Here is a 27,984-nt window from a genome sequence, read left to right as displayed (position 1 = left end):
GTCATTACATGTGAGCACCTGCGCTGTTGATAAATCAGTGCTGTGTATTTACTGGCTCATTAACGGTGGCGTTTAAAGCCAAAGAAACGAAAGTTGGCGCCAAACGAACTGTGTTTTTTCGTTCTCAGCACCTTTTTGAACGATTCCTACTTGGAACCGAGTTTTGGTGCCCAGCCCTACACATGTTACTCTGTACTGAAGTCAATTCTATTTTCGTTTATAACATTTTCGCAATTGAATAGAGTAATAATTGAAATTAATTTTAAACTTGATTAATTGCATTGCACAGTATAAAAATAGATAATTGTTAAAAATCCTTTAGCTTTCAATTCAAATACAACTCCTGATGCTGTAGCTGCCCCATTAATCTGCACACAATTGTACATTTCCCCTCTCTCTCTTTCTCTCATTTTAATTACCGTTTGTGTCATCTTTTCCTCTTTCCCTCCTCCCTTTGACATGTCAGCAGTTCTGCAGCCAGCGCCACATCTGTCTTCTCCCTCCCTCTCTGATGTGTCATGTCACTACTGCTCCGGTCATGTGATGAGGCTAACGCTAACCTCCACAGCTGTCACACACTTGGATGTTAGCGTTAGCTTGTGTCTGATCCCCCCGTAAGGGTCAGAGGCAGAAGCAGCGTCGGGGCTAACCAGGGACACACTTAGAAGCACTTAGACCACGGAAGGCTGGCTAATGGACAGATGGTGCTGGAAGGAGGGTTTGAGCTGTCAAAGCTAAACCACTGGCATATTTTCTGAATGAACCCAGTGTCACAATACTAAAATATCAAACTATATCAGTACTAAGGAATAGACTTGATAGGATGTGATTTTCAACATTAAATGGTGGTACTTTCTTTTATATTCGGGTTTATATCTGGGTAATCCTTCAGTCGTCCAGGTAGGTTTCATAGTGGTCCATGGGCGTATACAAGTCTATGTGTCTTATACTTGTTCCAATACAGCTCAAGATCATTCTAAATATATTCAGGTAAGGTTTATTTCTGTCCTGTGACTTTTTTGTATCGACACCTGCTCTAATTAATATCTAGTTTCGATACTAGTTTCAGTATCGATTAGTATCTGATTTTCTTACTATACAGTACTTTTGACAGCTATTATAGTTACAATAACACATTTTTCCAGTGAGGGTGTCTAGGTCTACAACTAATGCTTTTGTAGTAATTTTTTTAGCAGTTTCTTAAAAAAGTAGAACTTAACACTAAAACGACTTTTGTATATGATATTTTAATAGCATCCTAGTCATTTTTGGGCAACTTTAGTGTAAACTAGGTAAATTAGCTGCTTTCTGGTCAAAAACACCTAAGTCAAAGTGTGTGCTTCCTGTGGCCTGTGCAATTTCAAGTAGTTGGTGACATCACACATAACTGTAATCAGGAACACACATCATGACAAACACCTGGTTGCGGGGGCAGAATGTGACATGTGGATACCTGTTAGACCAGTCACACTGTTCCTTATGCCTCTAGACCATGCCCCCACTCTCCCCTTTAGTCCTCCAGTTTATCGGCTCTATTTGAAATCTGGTTGTGGGCGGAGTTTAGGTGTTTACTTCCATTTTAAATACATGATGAAACAAATACAGGTAAATATGGAGACTAAAGTGCTCTAAATACAGAATATTTCGAAATTTTATGTTTTATTGGTGAAGTTTTTTAACAGTTTCTTCTTTTGACAGCTTGATTTAATAATGCCACTATCATTATTACAAAAAGATGTTTCCATATGCATTTTAGAGTCTGTATAGTCCAGATAACGATTCCAATTATCAAAACAGCAAACACATTTTAGATAAGTGAAAGCTTGTGAACCCACACAGTTGTGACATGATATACTGCTCAACATAAACGTGAAACATTTCCATGCAGGGAGCTAATAATCTCCATGGCAACGTCAGCACACTGGAGAGGAAGAACGTTATCTTGAAGTGCGTATGACAGGCTAGATTACATTTTCAGAATTTTACTTCCTGGTTAAACACAGGCAGCAGACATGACAAGTAATTTCATAACTGTTACCCAGCAACCACCAAACTATAAACAAGGGCCATAGCTGGTCTAATTTACACCATAGTTTTATTTGAACTCGAAGAATAAAAATATATGATAACACTTTTATTTTGTTAAGTAAATGTTAGGAAATTATTTCTTTGTGTGTAAATGACCCTGCATTTTGGTATTGTGTGTATTGATGGCTTAAAAAAATACAGATTCCTTTTATAACACACTGGAATTGTGTTGTGTTTTATTTCTTCACAAACTCTCACTTTGACTGATGTAAAACTAAGATAAATATTTACTACAGGCATTACCTAACAAATGTTTCACTCCCAATGACACAGCAACCGTTTGGGCCAGCTATCTGGAGTTTGGTGAGGGAATACTCACCACTCCATGTGCTATGTTGGGGTTGCATCTGGAATTAATTTCAACACTGTAGTGCAGAATGTCACACAGACACAAGGTTATTGAGCCGAGGGTGTCATTTGCTCCTCAGACTATAAACATCGTCATATGGAATCCTATTTTTTAATATCCACATGATGAAAAGCAAAATTAACTTGCCTTAAAAGTTTCATCAATTACTTCAGACTAAAAATGTCATTAGTTTAATAGAGAACCTATTGTGGTTTTAAGTCATAAATTGCTCTACTCTTAAGGCAGTGACTGTATTCAAAACCCATGGATTACTATAATGTCTATTGAATATTACAGTTGGAATCAGAAGTTTACATACACTATATAAAAAGACACGTATGCTTTTTTCCCCTCACTGACTAAACTTCTCCTGTTTTAGGTCAATTAGGATTACCAAAATTATTTCCATTTGTTAAATGCCGTAATAATGAGAGAAGGATTTTTTTTGATAATTATTATAATTAATTATTATAATTGTATTCATTATTCTGAAAACCCAGACGATGATGTCATGTCTTTGGAAGCTTATTTGAGTTAATTAGAGACACACCTGTGGATGTATCTGTAGGCACAACCTGAAACACAGTGCTTCTTTGTGTAACATCATGAGAAAGTCAAAAGAAATCAGCCAAGATATCAGGAAGAGAATTGTGGACTTGCACAAGTCTGGTTTATCCCTCAGGCTCAGATGCCTGAAGGTGCCACATTCATCTGTTCAAACAATTATACGCAAGTATAAACACCATGCCATCACACCACTCAGGAAGGAGAATGGTTTTGTGTCCCAGAGATGAATGTGCTTTGGTCTGAAATGTGCATATCAACCCAAGAACAAAAGCTTCAGCCAGCATTTTCACAATGCTGGCTGAAGCTGGTAAGAGTGTATCATTATCCACAGAGAAATGAGTATTGTATCAACATGGGCTGAAAGGACACTCTGCCAGGAAGAAGCCATTACTCCAAAAAAAAAAAAAAAAAAAAAAAAAAAGTCAGATTACAGTTTGTAAATGCACACAGGGACAAAGACCTTAATTTTTGGAGACATGTCCTGTGGTCTGATGTAACTAAAATTGAACTGTTTGGCCATAATGAGCATTGTTACGCTTGGAGAAAAAGGGAGAAGTTTGCAAGCCTGAGAACACCATCCCAACTGTGAAATACGGGGCTGGCAGCATCATGGTGTGGGGTTGTTTTGCTGCAGAAGGGACTAGTGCACTTCACAAAATAGATGGGACTATGAGGAAAGAACATTATGTGGAAATACTGAAGCAACATCTCGAGACATCAGCCAAGAAAGTAAAGCTTTGGCGCAAATGGGTCTTCCAAATGGACAATGACCTGAAGTATATGCCGAACTGGTTACAAAGTGGCTTAAGGATAACAAAGTCAATGTTTTGGAGTGGCCATCACAAAGCCCTGATCTTAATCTTATTGAAAATGTGTGGGTAGACCTGAAAAAGGATGTGCGAGCAAGGCAGCCTACAAACTTGACAATGGTACCAAATACTAATGAAATGTACATAAACTTCTAACACTCAAGAAAGTCAACAAAAAGAGTTTTTAAATATCCTTCTCTCATGATTTTGGCTTTTGGCAAACAAATAATTCTGGTAATCCTAATTGACTAAAACAGGAAAAGTTTAGTCTGATTTCATGTCAGACAATGAGAAAAAATCATGTGTGTGTTGTTATGTAGTGTATGTAAACTTTTGGTTTCAACTATACGTTATCATTATCACAAAAACTAGACCTGTCATAACAAATTTTGAAGCACCATTTATAGCTTCAGAGAAATACTGCGATAAACGACAATACGGAAACTACTTTTTGTTACTAATACAGCAAGATAGTCCCAGTAAACCATTTTAAAATAGACAGTTTCATTAAAAGACATTAGTTGCAACAAATAAACAGCAGAATGTACCAATAATTAGCCATAAAAGGGACTTATTCACCCCTCTACAGCTCAAATCTTATCTTGCTACAACAAAAATACTCCATATCTCCCAATTTTTGCAAAGAAAAAAGTACCCAGGATGAATACTAAAGGTCCAAAATATATTGTTCCAGCTTTCATATATTGAACGATAAGTCGATACAGTGACAGCTGCTTGATAGATAGTATGCATCTGAATTTATTTTGTTTTTTTGCCTATTAAGTCCTTGAGTAACAGTAGCCTATTCAAAGGAGCTGTATGTAGCCTGTGCTCTCTTACAGTTTCAAACATTACTACAATCACATCTGAACCTGCATTTCCAGAGCCTTAACCTTCAGGCAGAGACACATACAAGTTTTTTCACATCCTCAGTTTATGGACAGGCCTCATGTGAAAGCTCAGAACCTCCAGAATTCACTCACTGAGTTGCAAAGGCTGCACTAGCACTGAGTCATGATTGGCTGAAGGAGCTGGGGTTTAGGTAGTGACCATTCAGATCAGAGACTCATGTGAGGCTCATTCTGCTTTGTTATAATTTAGAGTTTTGGTTCTCAAGACAATTATCCAATCAAAACCTTGACCATCATGTCCGATGTTTTTGTAGTTAAGAATATATCAGTATTACAATTATTAGCAGTAAAAGCTACGTTTGATTAACTCGTATTTGAGAACAGTTGCTTGTTTATGAAAAGTAAAAGCGTATATATGGTTCCAAACAGCTGAAATAAATCAGGCTTATCTGCTGTCTGCATTACTCCTGAGAAACATCCAGAAGATTTACAGGCAGACCAAAGTACAAAACAAGTAGCATTAGCCTTTCCATGTATTTATTAGCAATGTTAGCGAAATGTATTCAAGTTAGCCTGTTCAATAGATCTTTATAGTGCGTACAGTTGCTAGGTAACATGTAAGCATTCTAATTTGTGAACCTTTCAACGCTCCCTCCTCCCTTTGAGTAGATCTTGAATTTTAAGCGTATTGGATAAATCGTTGGATGATGTAAACATTTTAATAGAAAAAAGGAGCAGCTGCTGTGCATCTGTCCACACACATGAGCCGGTTTATTATTCCATGTGGAGCTGTTGGCTGGTGCTCCAACGGTTTCTCTGTTTGCAAAAGAAACAGAGGCTAAAGCTGTTTGTGATATTAGAATGTTTGGGCTAAAGTATCTAATATGTGCATAGGATGAAAACACAAGTCGGACAGACACACTTGAGTAGAACCCAAGCCTGCATAAATGTCTTTTGTGTGCTATAAATGGACCTTTTTTGTGTGTTTTTTTCCTGGGGTAAATTTAAATATTGTCCATTTTTATCAGTCCTTCTTGTCAGTGCTTCTCATAACAATAACACATTTTGCAATACAATATAATAAATATAGAGATGAATGATAATATTGAAACAACTTCATGCTATTGACTCTATCCTGAATGCAACATAATCCCAGTAAACCTCAAATGTCTAAATGAACCAAACTGTAAATAGTATAATCAAATGTTTTAGTATCGACAACGATGCCAACAGCTTAAATGTTACAAACTACAAAAAATAAGAAAAGGCTCCCCACAAATTAAGCTAAGGTAAATATTTAGTGTAATAAACAACAAGGCATAATTATATTGAAAAGGCTAAACAACGTGGCAGCCAAAGTACTCAAGATTTCCCCAACATGTTACAATTTGTGCCTCCTTCAAAACAAGGACAGGACAACTTCTACAACTGCACAATTGTAGGGAAAAAAGCTACATTCAGATTTTCAGACAAGTTTTGTCTGTAGAATGTTCAGATTCATAGTGCACTCTGAACAACAACCTTTGGATCAGTGGACAAACATTCACTACCAACTGAGCTACTGGCTGCCATTAACATTTGAGAGACAGCTGAAATATGAATTGAGGTTTTAAAACTGAAGGATAAGCATTTTTTTTTTACCTCCCACAAACACAATTTTGTTGTTTGTTGTTGATAATATAACCTAAAAACTGCAGTCTTTGCATATTGATAATCGCACATTCAAAAAGCAATTTCAATTCAGTTGCAGTTTATTGTGCTGCCCCATTGTGTTTCCTACACCAAGGCACTTTGCACAGCTCACTGTGAATAATGTGACGTTTATGAGGAAAAAAGATTTCATTTCTTTCAAATATTGTGATACTGACCTGAGGAGAGACGTCGTCTGCATGTTTGGTGGGATCAGTTTCTTTCACTGGTGTCTTGCCGAACAGTCTCCAGCCTGTTGCATTGTGGGACGCCGCCTTGGGCTCTTTGGGCTTCCTAGAAAACAGGCTCCTGAAAAAAATAAAAAATAAATAATGAATAATGCACAATACATAAACCCATGCTAGTACAAAAGTGTGATCGTCTTATATACAGAAAGAAACCTCGCTGGAATTGCATTTAGCTGTCTTATGTCCTTATGTTCAACTGACATGTAAATCAAGTCTGAATCAGCCCATGTAATCATCCACATAGATACAATGGTGGTGTTGATAAGATCACTACAGGAAGTGAGGTCCACACAGGAAGCCACACAACTGTACACAAACAAATTCTCCACTATCAGGAGCACAGGACACGACACTGAAGAAGGACTTTTGGATCTAATTGTGATTTTTCTGATAGATATTACACTTCAGATTGGACTTATCTAACTAATAAAATTTCAAACTCAATTTCGCTACTAAAGAATAGATTCGATACTCAATACCAATTTCAATAGCTTTCTTTAGATAATAGAATGTGATTTTCCACATTAAATGGCTGTACTTTCTTTTATATTCCCATGTGTGCTTATATCTGTGTAATGCCTCAGTTGTTCAAGTAGGTTTCATAGTGGTTAGACCAACTAGCCCCATACATTCAACACCTCAAGTCAGTATTAAAATTTTGTATTATTAACGAATACACAATTATGTAGGAGCTAGCTGCAGTGTGTGTGTGAAATTTAATCCTTCAAGATGGTAATGTTGGTGGTGGTGGAGAAGAGGGGATATTTTATTAAAGCACGTATAAACATGGGAGTCGTGTTAGAGTGACAGTTGAGATTGGGTCTCCTAGAGATGGCCACATATGGTCTTAATTTCTATTGATTCAAAATTTTATGAAGGATTAAAAAAATATTGGCATTTAAACAAAAAAAAAAAAAAAAGATGGTAGATTCTAATATTGGTCCCTAGTTTGGGCATCATTATGTTATAATTTAGACATTTGAAATCACAATATTCATCTAAAATGACTTAATAAAAGAAACAGGTCAGCTGACTTCCACATTAGAAAACTGAGGTGCCCAATAGGAGCTGATGCCGCTGTAAACATCACAACAAAGAGCCGTGCAGCTGTTGACTCCTATGGATGACCGCACATCACACTGGTGAATAGCTTTTTTTTTCATTTGTACCAAAGTCTGTGTAATCCCTCAGTCGTCCAGGTCTGATCTATAGCAAAAGACAAAATATAAATCTGTCTGAGAACTGAAGAAGCAGCTTGGATGAGCAGCGAAACGTCTTCACTCCTACAAAAATTTGTCCAGTTGACAGATTTAAATTTCGTCTTTTGCCATTTGTAACAAAATAACTATGTGACGCTGCCGAATCCTACACATATCACCAATTAAGGAAATAAAATTGTAGAACAAAGTAAGTATAGAGCAGTGGGCATGTACCAAGAGATGAAAACGGGTTGATCGGCAATATGTTGTCTTGAAAATAAGCAATCAAAGATTGCTCAAACATGCATGAATCACTCCAAATACAATTTTGTTTTAGTAACTGGTGAGGGGAAGTAACTATAACATGGTTAAAAGCTCTGAAAAGTCAATTTTGCAGAATAGTTCTTCTTTAAAACCACATTCAAAGGAGTGTGACAAAGTAGCTAGATCAACACTTTTACAAACGTTTGGTGGGAGAAAGTTGGCTGTGAGCTTGAGAGAAGTGAAAGAAGTGAGAGCTGTGTGAGTTGTGAAAGGGAAGTGTAGCCCTGAAGACACACGCTAAGCTAACCGTGGCTACAGCAGACACCAAAGCAAATATTATCCCTGCTGTCTCCGGAGGGTTTCTTCACAGCACCAACAACAAACCGTGTGGGAAAGGCCTTTCAAGCTCCGTAGAGACGTGCGGGATGTTTTCAGCACGAGGTTTACTCCACAAAAATGCCAGTGCTGACAGCTTTCCAAAAGGCAGAGGAAACCCAAAGCAAGACTGGAGGTTGGAATCTGTGACTAAATATGTCAGCTGCGGTTACATAGCTTTATGTTATGTCTACATACACTGGTACTAGGAAAAAGAAGAAAATATAGAAGATAAACGATAGTATTGAAACTAATTGTGACACTGATACAGTAACACTAAAGTTGAATTATCCTTCAAAAATGATTCTATATGTATGATACTGTTATAAAACTGCAATAAATAGAATAATGAGACATTTAAGGAGTTTATATTTACAATAAGTCATATTAGTTATTTATTCAAACATCTACAGCTCAAAAAAACAATACCACAATAAAATAACGTACTACAATAAATATAAATATCCCCAAAAAGGATTGTTCCATCTGACATATACAGTCAAAATAGTCCTCCTCCTGCTTGTTTCCATGGAAATGTTTTCTTTGACTTTGAACATTGAGAAAATTCTGAAGTATGGTTTTAACTTACTATTTCTATGGATTCCTGCCACCTCTGAAAAGTTACATATTGCTGCTTTAAAAAGAGCCACACATCTCATAGAGCATTAGAAATGACAGAATTTCAATTAAAACTTGATTACTTGAACAGCCCAACTATAAGCCATGCTGTTTTCAGTCCAACTCAAGCTGTGTTTTGTTTCAGTCACACGTTTGAGGAACTGTTCCTATAGGCTCCTTCACCAGAAGTCAAGGCTTCCTCCCCCTGATCATGAAGAGGCCCTTAGTGACACTACTCTGTGTTTAATAATCCATGCACCTTCACAAGGCCTTGTTCAGATCATTTCAGCTCTCAAACTGCCTTCACTACAGAGGCTGGCTGCAAGCAGCCATTGTTTTTAGCATGATTCAAAGTACTCTCCAGTGCAGTAGCCTTGGGCCCTCAGCCGGCCTTCAGTACAGTGTTCAGTGCCAGAGTAATGACCAGTAATGAAATACTTCTGCTGAAGGCAATTGTCCACTGCACAACTGTGGCCATCAAAACTAAAACAAAAATGATAATATAGGACAATACGCTGTGATCATGATGAGATTAGTAAGTGGATTTAGAAACAGGTTGGACAAATGTAAAACAATGAGGAATCCAAATCAATCGTGGAAAATTTGGGAAATCCATCAATGTCAGTTCCTTAGAATCCAGAGAAACCCATGGCTGATCAGCTCTGCCGATATTTTTGAGCTGATATATAAGGCCAATTATGATTATTTTAATGAAATAATGTAAAGGTGTTAATGTAAATAAGACCTACTGTGCTGCTCTATAGTTATAATTTATGACACCTGTGGCTCATTATGTTATAATTTTCACATTTAAATTACAATATTGATCTAAAATGACTTAAGTCCACTGACTTCCATATTAGAAAACTGCGGTGCCCAGTGCGAACAGATGTTGCTGTGAACGTCATCCCAAACAACAGTCATGTAGCCATCGGCCCCTCTGGTGGATAGCTGCACCTCACACTAGTCAGAAGCAGATTTTTTTTTTTCATTTGTACCAAAATGATGGCGACACTGCCAAATCCCGCATGTATTACTAATCAAAATGAAGTACATCACAGTGGGCGTGTACCGGTAAAAACGGGGGTTGATGTGCAATACAGCATCTTGAAAATAAGTGATTAAAGATTGCTCATACATGCACAAATTACTCCAAAAACATTGTCAAAGGGTAAATGAGAAGGGAAAACAACTACAGCATTTTTAAAGGTTCTGAAATGATGATTTTGCAAAATAGGTCTGATTTAACAGAGCTGTGTAGTCACGTTAACAGTTGTCTTTTCGCATTAAAGTCTTCAAATAAAGGTTTGTGTGTAGGTGGCTGGTTGACCAAAATAAACAGTACTTTCTTTAATATTCCCATGTGGCCTTATGTCTGTGTGATCCCTCAGTCGTCCAGGTATGTTCCATAGTGGTCCACACTAGTGTATGTGTCTTATACTTGTTCTGATACAGCTTAAGATCATTTTAAAGCTATTCAGGGAAGTTTAATTTCTGCCTTGTGGATTTTTAGTCTCAATAACTTTTTTTAGTCTCAATACCTTTTTTTAGTCTCAATACCTGCTGAAATGACTATCTAGTTTGGATATTCATTTTAATATACTATGCTTTTATTTGTACAGGGACAGTGCACTACATTAACAAGACAAAAGTCATAGGAGAGATATTGGTTCTAGGTTAGGGTTAGGGTAAAACTAATACAAAGCTTTATCTCTTTCTACTTTTTTAATTTCTACTTTTCTTTTGTCCCTATATATAAGTCTTATAGTTAGGGATAGTGCATTTTTAGGAGGCACATTCCTGGCTCTCCCTGTGTCTGATGCTCTGTTCAGTCTGTCTATGTGGCAGCCCTCCAGCTTGGGTTGTGTCTGTGTCTCTGTGTATGTGTGTGCGTGTGTGTGTGTATGTGTGTGTGTGTGGGGGGGGGTGTGCGTGTCTGTGTGTGTGTGAGAGAGAGAGAGACAGTGAGAGAGAGAGAGACAGTGAGAAAGGGGAGGTTCTCTTCTCTCTCTGCTGTGCGTTCCTCCAGCTCTGTCTGGGACTCCTCTGAGACGCGCTGACGTGCACACCAGCTGCTCGGGCCCAAACCAAAACAGGACACAAACTTAGTGGTTAGTAGAGATTTTAAAAAGTGCTCAAATGTGATGGGTGTCTGATAAACACTGTTATTGTAGAATACTGTTCCTAAGTCAACTAAAAAAAAAAAAAAAAAACACTGGCATAGCTTTGCTATTGTTATTCAACTAGAAAACAATGAACTGGAGACTAGGGTTGAACCATTTGAATAATATCTAAATGTGATTTTTCTGACAAGCATAGCAATTAGAGTCGTTTTAAGTGCGATTAACAAAAAGAGTGAAATATGAACTGAAAAACAAATACAACAATCACATTTCAGAATGAGTTTCTACAGATCTAAACTAGCCCCCCGTTTGCACCTATTCAGTTCTTTGACTGGGACAAGAGTGTTCTGACAGGTTTTGGGGCCAAAACAGTTTGAATTTGGTCGTTTAGTGAACTTGGAGTTTTCCACATGTGATGTACTGGAATGTCTGCTCCTGTCTGCCCCTGTCTGCCCCTGTCTGCCCCTGTCTGCCCCTGTCTGCCCCTGTCTGCCCCTGTCTGCCCCTGTCTGCCCCTGTCTGCTCCTGTCTGCTCCTGTCTGCTCCTGTCTGCTCCTGTCTGCTCCTGTCTGCTCCTCTGGTTCTGCTCCTGTCTGCTCCTCTGGTTCTGCTCCTGTCTGCTCCTCTGGTTCTGCTCCTCTGGTTCTGCTCCTGTCTGCTCCTGTCTGCTCCTGTCTGCTCCTCTGGTTCTGCTCCTGTCTGCTCCTGTCTGCTCCTGTCTGCTCCTGTCTGCTCCTCTGGTTCTGCTCCTGTTAACACCAAAATCAGCCTCAACACAAAATTAAAAGTGCTGTTTTACTGAATAATTAGCCATGTGTCCTATTCATTTGGGCTGAGAGCCGACTGGCTGTGCAACACTGGGCTTCCAGCTTTGTTTTGTAATCAGAATAAAAGACATTTCTTATCCAGTGCAGTTGAACGCCTCTGCTTGTGTTATCAGAGTGCGCTGTTTACATGGAGCTATTCTCTGAGTACATAAGGAGACTCCAGTTGTGTTTATTAGATTAGACTAGTGTTGTCACAATACTAATATTTCAAACTACATTCCCATACTAAGGAACAGATTTTATACCCATACTAGGGATGCACTGATACCAGGTACTCATACACGTCAATGTGCTGCCAATACCAAGACCCAATACCTCTATAACTCACCTCTCAGCTGAGCAGTGAGGAGCTGAGCATAAAGAAGTACAGTCACTGTTCTGCACATTAATCTCATCTTTAATCTTATGTGACTGTCACATGAACCATGGAATTTAGGACTTTTAAAAGGTTTTTATAGTTCAGAGGATATACGTGCAGTGCTTTTATTTACAGCAGGCTAACGTGGTAGTGATGCTGGCGATTCTTTGCTTGTGCATGCATTGAGAGTTATTGTACTTGACAAAAAAAAATCTAGAGACTGAATAGAGCAGGTTCAGAGCTTGATTCTGACACCACCATGATACTTAAATACTATTTAGCCAAAATGTGATTTTCAACATTAAATGGTAGTCCTTTCTATTTTATATTAGCATGTGGTCTTATATCTGTGTAATCCCTCAGTCCATGGATGTATACTAGTCTATGTGTCTTATACTCAAGATCATTCTAAAAGTATTCAGGAAATGTTCATTTCTGTTCTGTGAAAGGGACTTTTTTAGTATTGATACCTGCTCAATTGAGTATCTAGTTTCACTACTAGTTTTTGTATCAATTAGTATCTGATTTTTGATACTTTTGACAAGCTTATCCTCTACTTGTGTTATCAGAGAGTGCTGTTTACATGCAGTTATTCTCTGTGTACATAAAGAGTCTCCAGTTGTGTTTATGTGTATAGGGAAATTTCAACCACATGCTTACATCTTTAAAATTTTGGAAAGCCAGAAGTATGTTTTTTCCTAGCATGCATTCAAACAGAATTACTGCAGGGGAGATAAGGTAATCATCAAAACAAAACTCTTACAAACAATAAACCCTAAATTAAAAAAAGATGAAGGATAGCAAAGGCACTCCTAGCAAAGCACGAGTGTCGAAAGCCAGTGGAGCAGTCATTTTACTTGGCAGAGGGAATCGCTGACTAAGATCTACATTTCACAGGTCAACTCTGCTATGGGCGCTCCCTATAGAACTGACAATACAGCACTTATAGCGTGCGGCTTGTTGCAGGTATTTACTGAAGGAAAGAAGAAATCCCTACCAGCCGAGACTGTGCTGAGAGGGCTTATATGGGTCACACTGCCACCAGCTCTAAGGCGCAAACTGGGTCATTTAAAGGTCCTATATTACACAAAATGGAGTCGTGTGAGCTTTAAGCCATGTTACAATGTCTTTACCTCAACAAACATGCAGCTTTTGTGTTAAACATGTGTGAATGAAACAGAACACAACTCCAGGTCTGTTTGTGATGAGGAAACAACATTAAAAGAAAGATCAGAAAATAGCCCAATATAGGCCTTTAAACATGAAGAGAAATGCTGAGTTTGGGAAAATCCTGTTTTTTCAGGAACAGAAAGTGGCATTGCACGTTAATCATGGTGCAGAGCAGGAACAGAAAGCACAGGGGTTTTCGGCCTGACCCAAGAAACCCGAGAGCCAAAAAAGAACCCTCGAATAGAAACAACTAGTTAAAGGGCTCATATTAGGCTATTTTCTGATGGATGTTATAATGTGGTTTCAGATCTGGAGTTGTGTTTTGTTTCATTCACACATGTTTAACACACAAACCCTGCATATTTAGGCTGAGTTCTTCTCTAAAACTGAAAACACCTTGCCATGTCATACAGGAAGTGCTCCACTATGTTATGTTTGCAAACTCCATATTTACACCATCACTAGAATCATTTGGATAATTTCAGCGCTGGAATTGCCAATCTCTACTGAGCAAAAGGTAAAAGGTAGTTATTAACTTGAAAACTACCACTTCATGACATCACAAGGTAGAACGGAGCATTTTGAGCTTTGGAGGTGTAGACAAATTAATAATAATAGATCAAACATGTGAACGAAACAAAACAAAACTCTAGGTATGTTTATGAGGAGGCTTAAAGCTCACAAGATCCATTTTATGTAATATAGGAACTTGTAACATTGTGTCTCAAATGTGATGTGCATGTTTAACAGCTTTAAACCATAGCCAGCTTCTATTTAAGTAATTGGTATACATTGCAGACATGGAGCCAACCTGCATTATTGATCAGCTCCATGTCCTCAGGTCACACTAGTGGAGGTAAGTCTGGGGCCAGAACAGTTGGACACACAGCAGCTTTCTGTCATTTCATATTGTGGCAGTAGTCAATATTCTTGTTGTAAATTCTGTTGCATTTCATCCAAAAAAAAAAATCCTCAAAAGTTGAATCTCATTTGTCATTTTTAGTGACAAGGTCCATGCTTCATCCAACGCAATACGCCACAAAAATAGCCGTTGGACAATAACATTTTGGCTAACTCCTCTTTCAACTGAATGTGAAGATGTATATTTGATCACATTTAATCCATTACTTCTTAACCTTGGCACTCATCTTTTACATATACAACAGGTTGGTTTTAGCTTCTGTAATGAAAAAATGCTACACAATGATTCCATTTAAACCCTACAGTTCACACGTGTTTTCTCTGATGACGTCTTGATTGGCTGTTTGTGAGACACGCACACACACATTAGCACATTCCTCTCATGTTAAAAGGCTCTTAAAGCTTCTTTACGGTCTCTCACCCGACCTGCAGCTGGGTTACAAATCACCTTAAGAAAACACAGCAACAGCTAAATATTGTCATTTCTCTTTTGTCTTTAATCTGACAAATGATGAAGATGAAAGATCAAGCCACAGCGCAGGATATAAAGTGAGAAAGAGTGTTTGAGTGGAATAAATCTCACATTCTTTTATATGAGACAGGAACTCCCCCGGCTTGTAAAGTCTGCCTGTGTTCAGAGAGCAGAAAAAGTAGTTTCTCTGCAGTCTGATGATTTGAACAGACAAGAGTGAAATATGGAGTGGAATAGCAACTGAGCATCGTGTTGAATATCTAAATTTTAAGACTGCAGTACATCCAGAACGCTGCTGCTCAGGTTCTGACTAGACCTGTAACTTGCAGTTCTTAATTTTGTATAACTTAAATCTGGTTTTTGTGTCAGTGACATAAATTAGTTTCAGTATTATTGTTTATCACCTATATTTTCCAGCAATATATCGAACTTTAAAATGTGTTATCGTGACAGGCCTGGTCCTGAGTAGAACCAGGAAGTACTTCACTCATGTGTCCTGTGCTCAGGTCTCTGGCTCCTGTGGCTCAGAGAATAGACTTTAAAGCAGCTCTGCTTAGGTACAAGTCTCTCCATGGACCAGCACCAAAGTACATCTCTCACATGTTAGAGCCACATGAACCATCTCCCACTCTGAGGACTTCAGGGACCGACCTCCTGCTGTAGTCCTGATGTAGTCTCTGGTTCAGTCCTCACTCAGTTGACGCTCAGTCCTCGCTTAGTCCTCGTTCAGTCTTGGCCTCCTGCTGGTGCCCAGAGTCAGGATGAAACATGGGGAATCAGCGTTTGAGTTTTATGCAGCTAAAACCTGGGACAATCTTCCTGAAGATGCGAGACAGGCCTCTACTTTGACAATGTTTAAATCCAGGCTCAAAACAGTTCTGTTTAGCTGTGCATATGACTGAAAGGATTTTACTCAGCCTCTTCTCTTTCAGTGTTAATTTTAAGATGATTTTGTATGTTTTGATTTATTTGTATTGTCATTTTAATGTCTTTCTTATTCTGTAAAGCACTTTGAATTACACTGTGTACCAATTGTGCTATACAAATAAACTTGCCTTGCCTTTCACAATCTTCAACTGTGAATCTTTTCCTGTTTGAATGCAGCAGACCGTCTGACTGTTTGTCTACAGTTTGTCAATACTTCAGTCAATAGAGAGAGCTGACAAAGAAGCCAATTACCCAAATGGATTTTATGATCCATCATGATTATAAATGTCACGATAACACATTTAGAAGCAACCCTTTGATTTAAAATGTTAAACCTCACTTCATAGTAATCATTTTAGTTCTGTGATTATTATGAGCAGAAACATCACAATTATTTGATTTTTTTTTTTTTACCACACTATTGCTATTGCTCTGAGACGAGACCAAGAAAAAAAAGAGTATGCTACTTTTTAGATTGGGTTTAAATCACTTATATTTGCCTCTTAACTTCTCATGATCATGTATTAAACATAGACTGTATATATAAATGGATATAACTAATGCGCTAGCCGCTGATCATGGGTGCGCTTCTGACTGAATCGACTCTGGCTCCAATTCAATTGACACTGAAAAAACGTTGACCCTCTCTCTGTAACTGCTGCACTGAGCCTTGTCTTAACATATTTACCTGGTCTACATGATCATAGTATTTTTATTTCGCTATAGTGTCTGTAAATCAAGACATGAACATTAATACCAGAGAAAGCAGGCACCTTCTTTCCGTGAGCTTGCTCCCGCTAGCATTAGCAACAGATTTGACTGACAGCGTTGTTAAGCACCCGCTCCCTGCTAAACTAGCGGAGCAGGTGAGAAGGGGCGTTACCTTCAACAGCATCGCTCCGCATTGGCTCTTTTGTTGCTATGATACTTGTGATTAAAAATGTGGAACTTGGCTCCAAATTCGCCCCTATGACTGCTCTAGCCTCGATGAGCTTCATGTGACTGGAGTCGAACGCTGTGGGTGACGTCACACTCACTTAGTCCACTTCTTTATAAAGTCTATGGTACGTTGTATGTTTATTGGTTTGTCAGAGGGGTTCTACCCACATAAAATATAACGATATGCATTATATAGATTTATAATTAGCAAGAATTGTACTGTTATATTGAACAATTTAATATGAATTAATATTTAAATTCAATGATTTTACTGTTTAATTACATATTAAGGCTTCATTATTTGCAGCAATGATTTCTGAAGTTCTGACCTAATACAGTTATCTGTGGTGTGCTTCTGAATAAAAGCTGTAGCAGCCAAAACCAGAACAGTCCCTGGAGCAAACCTTTCATCATCTCACTGTTTTATATGCTCCATGCACACCAATGTATCCTTCAAACTAATGATGCGAACAGATTTATTTAAATTAGTAGATTTGCATTGCATTTGGTTTACTTACAAAGTGCCACTAAGTAGGAATATATAGAATATCTAGAAAACAATCTAACTTACTCTTGAGCTCTGACAGTTTCTACGTCTGTCTCTGTCGTGTTTAGCAGCCTATGAATGGAGCCGACTACGGCATAGCAGACCGGATCACTGGGAATGGCGGCCTGGATTAGGCAGGAAAAGTATGAGAGAATATGAACCAGTAGTGTATTCCTGTCTCTGTCAATATAAAGGCAGGGAACATGCCTTTAAACTTTTTTTTAATCTTGTCCTTCCTGCACCCCAAAGTAGCAAACCTTTATTGTAACTTAAGTTGAACCTGTATCTTGAAGGTTTTTATTACCCAGTAGTAGAAATCGATTGATATGAGTTTTTTCATGGCTGATGCCGATAAGATTGTTTAGAATCCAGAGCAACCGATGGCCAATAAGCTCTGCAGACATTTTTGGGCCGATATATAGGGCAGATTTAGATTATTTTCCCCACATAATGTAATTAAAATTTACTAAAAACTCCCCAAGCTTTTTTTTTTTTTTTACTACAAACCTGTAAGAGAGCTGTATAGTTATGTTTTGTGTAGTTACCTCTTCATAGTATAGTGTTAAAATAAACCTTTGTGAGTACTCTTTGGGCAGCAGGTTGGCCAAAACAAAATATCGGCCTGTACTGGAGATTTAAGGCCGATAGCAGATGTGCTAAAAAGGGCAAATATTGGTCTGATATATCAGCCAACAGATATATCGGTTTATCTCCATCCAGTAGGTTTTACACTATATAATTTTTAGTTAAAAGATTTTCATGAGTAGAAACATCAGGGTTATTCATAATTGGTGACACATAAATGAACAAGTGCCTAGGCCTGTCATGATAATCACTATACCGACTTGTCGTTATGTATATGAAATGTGGAACAATACATTTTGGGGCTCAATATTTATAATTGCTTTGCAAAAATGGGGAGATTTGAACTGTAAAAGGATGAATAAGTGGCTTCTATAGCTTTATTCTGCTTTTTATTTGTTGCAGCTCAGGCCTTTAATGATACTGCCTATTTAAAAACAGATTTACAAGGATTATTTTGCTTTATTGTGTCAGTGGCATAAAATAGTTTCAATATTATCGTTTTCGTATTTTGTTACATGCCTCAATGTCTGTTTTGTTTCTAAAATTCTCACAATATTTTTTTAGCTCTCATGATTAGATTGTGACCTGCTTACGGATTAACTGAATCACCTTGACAATCTTATTTTCGAGTGACACTTTTGTTCTGAGACTCATTCTAACCCAAGAGTAACCTGAATAACATCCACCTTGTGTTATGTCCAATGATAAGAATCTGGTAGAAGGCGGGTTTTACGAGCTCAAATGTGTGTCTCAAATTCCTCCATAAGCCCATGATAAAGCCTACAGCTGCACCAAGAGCTGGTTCAGGCTTGGGTCAAGGCTCAGCGTAAGCACTTCAACCACACTAGAGTTGTCATGACACTAAAATTTCAAACTCAATTTCAATACAATGGAATAGACTCAGTGCTCAATACTGATTTTGATACCATCATGATAATAAAAACACTCTTTTAGACAAAAGAATGTGATTTTCAGCATTAAATGGTTGTACTTTCTTGTATATTCCCATGTGTCCTTTTATCTGTGTAATCCCTCAGTCGTCCAGTAGGTTCATAATGGTCCATGGTGTACACTAGTCTATGTGTCTTATACTTGTTCTGATACAGCTCAAGATCATTCTAAAGCTATTCGGTAAAGGTTCATTTCTGTCCTGTGAATGTGACTTTTTTAGTATCAATAACTGTTCAAATGATTGTCCAAATTTGGATACTAGTTTTAGTATCAATTAGTATCTTGTTTCCGATACTTTGACGACCATAGTATCAATTCTGAAAATAAATGTTTGTATTGTGTGACTGATAATAATCGAGCCCGTGTACCACAACAACTCCACCCACATCTACTCTGTCCAGCAACAACCAACAGCTGAGGGCCAATACACCTGTAGGATTCAGAGAAAAACCAGCACATGCAACAATAACAACTTTCTTACCGGTGTCAACTGATAACATGCAGAAGTTTAAACCACTGCACTACCAAAATGTGTTTTTATGTTAAATTCTTTGTCCTGTGCGTATCTTATAAACAAGCATACATATTGAGTGGTGAACTTAAAGTGTAACTGATCTCTATGTATAATTTGATGTCAAATTTCAGATGGAGGACAATGGTCACATTTCTCTATAAGGGGTCGTACAAAACTGAATCTTTTAAAGGTCCAATATTACAATATATTTGTATCCATGTTAACACAATTATACCTGGAGATGTGTTTGTTTCGTTCACACATGTTTAACACACAAACCCTGCATGTTTAGGCTGAGTTCTTCTCTCAAACAGAAAACACTCAGTCCCTTGTGATGTCATGTGGTAATACAGCTGCTGGGAAGTAATCCATAACTCCATATACCTTCACTAGAATCATTTGGACCATTTTGTGTAATATAGAATGTGCAATTCAGACATTCCCCCGTCTTACCTGGTGAAGAAATCCGCAATGCCGAACCTCTTTGGCATGAGCTTGGGGTCGTGTCCATCGCTCTGCCCGATCAGATCTGGCAGTTTGTCGGGCGCGCTCTGCCTGCGTCCGGCCTCCAGAGCGCTCCTGAAGTCCTCACTGCCGTAGCCCTCCTCTCCATAGTAAAACCCCGCCTCTTCCTCGTCTGGGGAGAGGGGCGTGGCGTCGCAGCTCAGAGACACTGTCAGGTTTAGGTTAGTTCTTAAAGTCTGCGGTCTCACGGGTAAACTGAGCTCACTGATATCCTCGTCTTCTTCAGATAACGCGCTGTCATGGTTCACATCTGGCTCAGGAATTGGGCAAGAAAGTATGGCACTTGTTATTGAACTGTTATAGCAATCAGAATTCAATGCATCCTCAGTCATTGTAGCGAAGTCCCTGCTTTGATTCAAATCGGTATCAATGCTATCCGACATTTGTAAAATGTGCAAACCGCCATTGGCTAATTTCACGTCATCACAGGATTTCCAAGCAGACAGTGTGCATTCGCCCGCAACAGGTGAGCACTGGTTTCCGACATCACCATTTGGCAATTCGTGAAACGCATCTGGGAATGGCGTATCCACATGCGGGTCCCAGATCTCCCCAATAATATCATCCAAATCGAGGTTGGATGTCTTAGCCGAGCATAAAGCGTCCAAGCCTAACCTGATCTCTTCTTCTACTTCCACCTCTCCTCCTCCTCTCCCTTCATCCCTCTCTTCAACCTCCTCTTGACCGGGTGACTCAAGAAATCCATTGAGGCTGCTGTGGTCAGGGCAGATCCCAGAAATGACACAGCTGTCTGTTAGCTGGATAGCGAGACACTTGTCCAGATCCAACATGACGTCGTTTCTAAAGAGGGGGAGAAGCACACAGTGTGGAATGTAAATTACAGATTAAGCCAATTACGCCAATTTTCAGTGATTCTGAGTATTTAGGTACAGAATGACTAAATACAAGATGGCCACAAGAAACAAAGGCTAGAGGCTATATTTGATCCTTGCATATTGTCTTGTCTGCAAATCGAATAATAGAAAGAGGTGAACAATCTTGAGAACCATTTAACCGCAATTTTATGGAAAAAAATGCAGTTGTGTTTGAGCTCTAGGGCTGTAGTCAACTAAAGACATGTCCTGCCGATCAATTAGTCAAGCAAAAAGGGCAAATGTTTTCACTATTACTTTCACTGTTACTATGTAGCTGACCCAAACTGCTCTCACAAGACTACACCTGAACAAAAGTTCATGCAAAAGCAGCTATTTATGCAGAAAAAATAATTTATATAAAGACAGATTACACTTGTGAATCATGAGTCAGCCTTTATAGATATAAATGCCAAAAAATACTATATCTAGATAATACTATATCTGAACTCACTCACTTGTCCTTTCTGCTGTTGTCCCATAAAATTTTGGTCAACTAAGACACCATCAACCAATTTATCAACTAAACGACTAAAGGATTACAGTCCTATTGAATTCACAATATTTTTTTTTTCAATTCAATTCAAATCACATTTAAGTTGAGGTATTACATATTTAAACAGATTCAGCCATCATTATGATTTATTATGGCTTATTTGAGAAGGTCCACTCCATTATTTGCACTGCTTAATTCTACCCATTTTAAAAGCACAGTGTGTAACTGTCTGAAGGTGGCACGTTACCATGGAAATAGAAAACCATACTTTGAACACTGTTAATGGAAATAGACAAGTTTATTATGGTGGAAGTTTATAGCCAAAGGAACAACATTTCCATGGAATCAAGCAGAAGGGGGTCCTCCTCCAGGCCAAATAGGAGTCAGGTTTGTGGAGATGCAAGCCTGCTCATAAAAAGGATGCATGTTTTTCTGACTTTTTCAGACACAACCAAAATTTATATATTTATATATATATATATATATATATATATATATATATATATATATATATATATATATATATATATATATATATATATATATCAAACAAAAATGCTTTTATTTGAGTTTATGCTTTGGCTAAAAAGTTACGTATCGTGGCTTTAAGCAAAAGCGTCGTTACAATAGAAATAGCAGGATTCACTTGAGCCTTGTAATTTTGTAAGGAGGCTATGGTGTGATATATTTGACAAATAGGTGAAGAACAGAATTTTGTTTGTTATTTTTAACTATACAGTTTCACTTCTACTTTCCACTGTGTGCTATATTCAGCAGGTTATTTCTGTGTCTGCTCACTAGTTACTAAAACTCAAGATTCAGACATATTTGTTATTTGAAATAGATAATCTATTCCTGTCTCGCTTTCCTTGTATTTCCCATACCTTTGTTCCCAGCCCGACCCGCCCTGGAGCAGTGCGGGCGCAGTGTTTACATCCGCCCGGTCCCCAGCGGTCACACAAAGCTGACCCTTCCCAGGTTCCTGACCCCCGTCGCTGCTGCAGCTGCTGACACCGGCTCGGTACGTCTTCAAAGCCTTCCCACCGTCCCCGCCGCTTATCGCCTCCTCATTCTCGTTCAAATCCACGCTAACCGGTCCTCCTCCGACCCCCGTTTCCATGTCCACGCTTCAATCCGCCGAACGAGCCTCGACCGCGGGCCTCGAATCCGGCTGCGACTCGTTCTTCGGCCGAGCTCCGGAGGTTTTGTTGTTTTGGGGCGAAGGGGCTACCATTTTAGCACGGGCTCCTCTTGGCGTTAGCTGACACTCTTCGGGGATAGCATGTTTATTTATTCGTGCCGTTAAAATGCTGCTCTCCCGCCTTGCAAGGTGTGAGAGGTTTCCGCACCGATCAAACGCAGTTAAATCCCGGTGGCCGTTTAGCTCGGAGCAGCCGCGGCGTCCCGGTTGCCACAGTCCAGCGCCATCTTGAAAAAAAAAAAAAAAACTAACAATGACGTCACCGCGCCCCCCTCGTGCGCGCTCTCGTGCTGTTGTTGTGGTCCGCTGACGAGAGCACAGTGCCGCCATACGGTAATACTGCATTAATACAACTCTGGTTTGTGCCCCTAGAGACCTCATTATGCTAAATGCAAATACTAATCTGAATAATAAGTATGATATTATTAAATGAAACTACGAGTTCGGTAGAGTAGGGTGGTTTTCAATGAGGTTCGTGTTATATGGGGGAAAAATTAAAAATGTATGAAATGATAAATCATCTCTTAAACCTCTGGCATAGCTTTTGTACCATTAGAGTATGAAACGTGCATCACATTAGGACATCCATGATTAAAATGTATTTATTTTTATTTTTTTTAGCTTGCTATTTTTTATTTTTATTTTTTTTTTTTGGTAAAATGTTTAGAAAAATGTAATTATTTTAGCCAAAGCCAAAGTTAAATCTGTCAACAAGGAGGACAAGTGAAGACGTTTTGCTGCTCATCCAAGCTGCTTCTTCAGTTCTGCAGCTTTGTCTTCATTTTCCAGTGTTGGTACATTCTCTTATGGAGTGGCTTGGGGAAACTGAGCAGCTAATTTTCTGACCAGTCTATTCTGCCTATTTTCTATTTTAGTTTGGCCAAGTGTGCTGGCCTTTTAATAAAAAACAGGATGTTGTCCCAAATGGTGATGTGCAGTAGTGCAGGCAGTATTACAGGAAGGTCTCCACTGAATGACATATGTTAATTACCCTGTAATAGGTTCAAGAAGACATTCCCTGTAAGTATACAAAAACTTAGTCTAAAAAGTGAAAGGTATTCATAAATAAGGTGTGATTAAGCAATTAAAGAGTACAATAATGAACTATTTACAAGAAAATGTACATGCTAACTTATGTTGCATTACTAGCATGCATTTGGGTTAACATTAGCATATTGGATGTTTGTGTATTTTTTGTAAGATCGCTAACATACCCTGTATTATGTATTTGATTACAATTTCACACCTACCATATAAGTCTTAACCCAACCTGGCGTCAGTGACTTGTGTGGAGGTGTTTAACTTCTGGATAGTAGAAATAAGGTTCTATGAGACCAGTACACCTAATAAATGTTTTATTTTCAGCGATTTGCCCGCCTCGCAATTGTGTGAGAGGCCTACTCTATTTGTACAATTTTGAGGAAAATGGCAAAAAGCAGTAAACAATAATGTATAGACAATTAAGTGGGAGAGAAAGTGAGTTTAGTGAGTTCTAATTTTGAGTGAAGACTCAAAATTAAAAGCCTACAGCAGGGATCGGCAACCTTTAACACCAAAAGAACCATTTGGACCCAGTTTCCTCCGAAAAAAACACGAGGAGCCACAAATACATTTTGACATCTAAAATGGAGGTAACACTGTATATATCTCTATTTATTTATTTTTGTTTTGTTTTAGCTTTAAGCTCTCTTTAAACAACAATAGTGTGTTAATAGTGTGTTAATAAAATCCATGAAGAGCTACAGAGATTTCTGCTCCTGAATTTTTACCAACAGCATCTGCAAATCAGGGCTTTTTTTTTTATTTTATTTTTTATCTAAAACACTTTAAACTGGGCCAAAAAGACACAAAATCCATGTGCAATAAAAAGTTATCAATTACATTTTAAATAAAATGTTGTGTCAGGAGCACCACAACAAAAATCGATTTACATTGCCCCTGTGGGAGCCTATGTTTATGGCGGTGGTTCTTAACCTGGGTTCAATCGAACCCTAGGGGTTGAGTCAGTCTAAGGGGTTCGGCAGAGGTCAGGACACATACACGACTCATATGATTCGCAGGCTGCGAGCATCTTAAGACGCTGCTCCCAATTCGACAAATGCACCCTTTGATGTGCCTATCGAAGTACCCACCCGACTTAAATGAGCCGTTCAAACAGCATAAAAACATAAAACAACATAAAAACGAAGAAAAGGAGCAGACTTAGCTGTGAAAATGACATGAGAGTGGCCAAGGTAAAGCCATGCATTTCTGACCTGGTCTCTCAAAGGCAACAACAGATGTCACACTGATTTGCAGTAAATATTCATGATTATTGTAGCCTGATGGAAATTAGGTGATGGGTGTGTGTTAAAATGTTAAAAATAATAAATAGCATAAATACAATAAGTTAATTATTGGATTATATAAGGTAAAAAATTTAGATAATTTCAGTGTGGTAGTATTAAAAAAGGTCAAGTCTTTGTAAAAAGGTATGTATGTAATTTCTTGTGAGTTCACGCATTGTATTGGTTTTATTCTTTGAACACAGTGATGTTAATGCACGGTTCATTTTGTGCACCAGAAAAACATACATATGTCCACATGTGGCCCCCGCAAAAAGTGAAACCAGAATAGCACAGAACTGCTATTCGTGTTCCACATCAACTCAGTTACATTAGCCAGATCCTACGACGTGACCTGCAGCTCCTACAATCACAAGTGGATGTGGCAGGCTGATTTACATCCCCACAGTAATGAGGAAAATCAGGGAGCCGGAAATCGCAAAGAACAAGACGATGTAGAACACCCACTTGTCGTACCAGAGCCATAACCTGTGGGCTGTACGCAAGATTTTAGCCTTCAGCCAAGCCCAAGGTGATCTCCATCTGAATGGTGTTAAAATGGTAGAGAAAATTTGAGTTTAGTGAGTTCTAATTTTGAGTGAAGTCCCTGAGAGAAAATTTTGAAGGATGACTCAGTAGCGCCACCTCAAAAATTAATTTGTATTGCCCCTATGAGGGGCCGGCCCAGAAAAATGTCATTGAAGACAAATGAAACTTGGCATCAAAAATAAGTCATGTCAGGAAATGCAAAAAAAATTGATATTATGCCCCCACCCTAAAGCCTACAGCAGGGATCGGCAACCTTTAGCACCCAAAGAGCCATTTGGACCCGGTTTCCTCAGCAAAAAACACTGGGAGCCACAAATACATTTTGATATCTAAAATGGAGGTAACACTATATATGTCTATATTTATTTGTTTTAACTTTACGCTTTCTTTAAACAACAATAGTGTGTTTCTTATAAAATTCATGAAGCGCTACAGAGACTTCTGCTCCTGAACTTTTACCAACAGCATCTGCAAATCAGGGCTGTATCTTTACGCAAGACTGTAAGCTGTCGTCTGTGAGGCATGACTGCTGTTTTTTTTGTGTGTGTGTGTTTTACATGAGAGTGTGATGCTTATGTTGAGTAACGAAAAGTAATAAAATATATTTTGATTTTATATTTCAAGATCACAATAATCTTCCAATTTAAACTAACATTTAAAAAAGAACTAACACAAAAAATATATACTTCGATTAAATACTTATAATTTATTTTCCCAAGCTATGCGGAGCCGCATATAAGAATGAAAGAGCCGCGGGTCGCCGACCGCCGCCCTACAGGAATTCAGCCATATTGGATCAAACCAGAAATTGACAAAATCACTCGTCATAATCTTTTGATATCTACTTTAACAGTTTTTATCTAAAACACTTTAAACTTGGCCAAATGACACAAAATCCATGTGCAATAAAAGGTTATGAATTACATTTTAAATAAAATGTGTCAGGAGCACCACATATAAAATCGAGTTACATTGCCCCTGTGGGAGCCTATGTCTATGGGGACCACATCCTATCCCTAATATGAATTTTGAATCAAAATATGCAGATGGACAAAATGTAGCCCTCGTACATTAATGAAGTTGTCCAAGGTTTTTATCTGACAGACTTCTACCTAAGGACATATCTAGGATCAAAAGTTATTAAAACAATTGACATAAGTCTCAGGGTGTGGTCATGATAAGCTCTTAACGAAGCAGCCATTTTGAAAACATAAGAATTCTTGTAACTTTTGCAAACATCATTGGTTTATCACTGCTTGCAGCTTCAATATTATTATTCTTTCCGCCAAGTAAACTGTTCCTGAGAGAAAGAAGAAATGCTCAAAAGCTCAGCAAAAAATTAGAGATCAATTTTAAATTTATTTTACATTATTCAATTCAATTCAATTCATTTAAATTTATAACGCCCAAAATCACAAGATTTTGGGCGTTACAAAAATAAATGTAACTTCCAAAATCACAGTTGTCTCGAAGGGCGTTCATGTTTTGGTTGATGGGGGAAACCGGAGTACCCGGAGGAAACCCATCCAGACACGGGGAGAAACATGAAAAACTCCACACAGAAAGGCCTGGGCGACCCGGGGATCGAACCAAACCCTCTTGCTGTGAGGCATGAGTGTTGCCACTCAGCCACCGTGCTGCCTACACACAAAAACAAAACAACAGGAAAATCAGACAAAACAAATGTCGCCAAGAATCTACGGTGCAGGATGTATGTACCTGTATATTAAGTATATACAGGTACATACATCCTACATGTGGCGGCCACATGTGGCCCCCGCAACAAGTGAAACCTGAATAGCACAGAACTGCTATTCGTGTTCCACATAAACTCAGTTACATTAGCCAGCTCCTACGACGTGACCTGCAGCTCCTACAATCACAAGTGGATGTGGCAGGCTGATTTACATCCCCACAGTAATGAGGAAAATCAGGGAGCCGGAAATCGCAAAGAACAAAACGATGTAGAACACCCACTTGTCGTACCAGAGCCATAACCTGTGGGCTGTACGCAAGATTTTAGCCTTCAGCCAAGCCCAAGGTGATCTCCATCTGAATGGTGGTAGGCCGTCATCATCAAAGTAGTCCTCTGCAGTGGGCATGTAGAAATGCCTTGGAGGATCCTCGTCTGATGTTTGGGGCTCAGGAACGCCAAATGATGAGGAGGATGACGAGGATGAGGATGATGAAGATGGAGATGCCTTCCAGTAAGGTTCATAAAAATAACCTGGAGCTTCATCACCTCTGTGAACTGTGTCCTCTGCAGGTTCATGAGAGGAGGGAGGAAGTTCACTTTTCTTTTTAGATTTCTTAGATTTTTTAAAGAATTTCCATATTGAACTAAATCTACTTCTGCTGGAATTACTCTCAGCAAGTGGAGATTTTCTGTCAAGTCTGTCGTTGTCCATACTGTCCTCTGTGAAGTACTCAATAAGAACTATTCTAACAAGTTTTGTGAATATTGCGTTTCAGCTCAAGTATTTCTGTTATTTCTAGCTTTTTGCTGTGGTATATATCTTATGCCTCTGTGGGCAGCACCCCTTACAATCTTTTTGATCAATTGTCTATATGACATCACAAAGAAAATGGTAACCATGGTAACAGTGTGTGTTGTCATGGAGTAGTT

General features: G+C 38.6%; 1 protein-coding gene across 2 annotated transcripts in view; it reads right to left on the bottom strand.

The window, feature by feature from the left end:
- The window catches only part of tbc1d12a (TBC1 domain family, member 12a), a 37,507-nt gene extending 14,796 nt beyond the window's left edge, over window positions 1–22,711 (bottom strand). Inside the window, exons 1-3 of one of the 2 annotated variants that reach the window (XM_033980051.2) lie at window positions 22,169–22,711; window positions 19,845–20,717; window positions 6,533–6,662 (exon numbers count right to left, since the gene is read on the bottom strand). In XM_033980051.2, coding sequence (XP_033835942.1) covers window positions 6,533–6,662; window positions 19,845–20,717; window positions 22,169–22,404 — 1,239 coding nt within the window. In that variant the 5' untranslated portion in view covers window positions 22,405–22,711. The remainder of the gene's footprint in view (window positions 1–6,532; window positions 6,663–19,844; window positions 20,718–22,168) is intronic. The other variant, XM_033980052.2, reaches the window with a different exon arrangement.
- Window positions 22,712–27,984: the final 5,273 nt, after the last annotated feature.

Source organism: Periophthalmus magnuspinnatus, chromosome 15 (assembly GCF_009829125.3).
Source record: "Periophthalmus magnuspinnatus isolate fPerMag1 chromosome 15, fPerMag1.2.pri, whole genome shotgun sequence".
NCBI lineage: Eukaryota > Metazoa > Chordata > Actinopteri > Gobiiformes > Gobiidae > Periophthalmus > Periophthalmus magnuspinnatus.
Note: the sequence above shows the minus strand (reverse complement) of the source record. Positions and strands in the feature narration are given on the sequence as shown.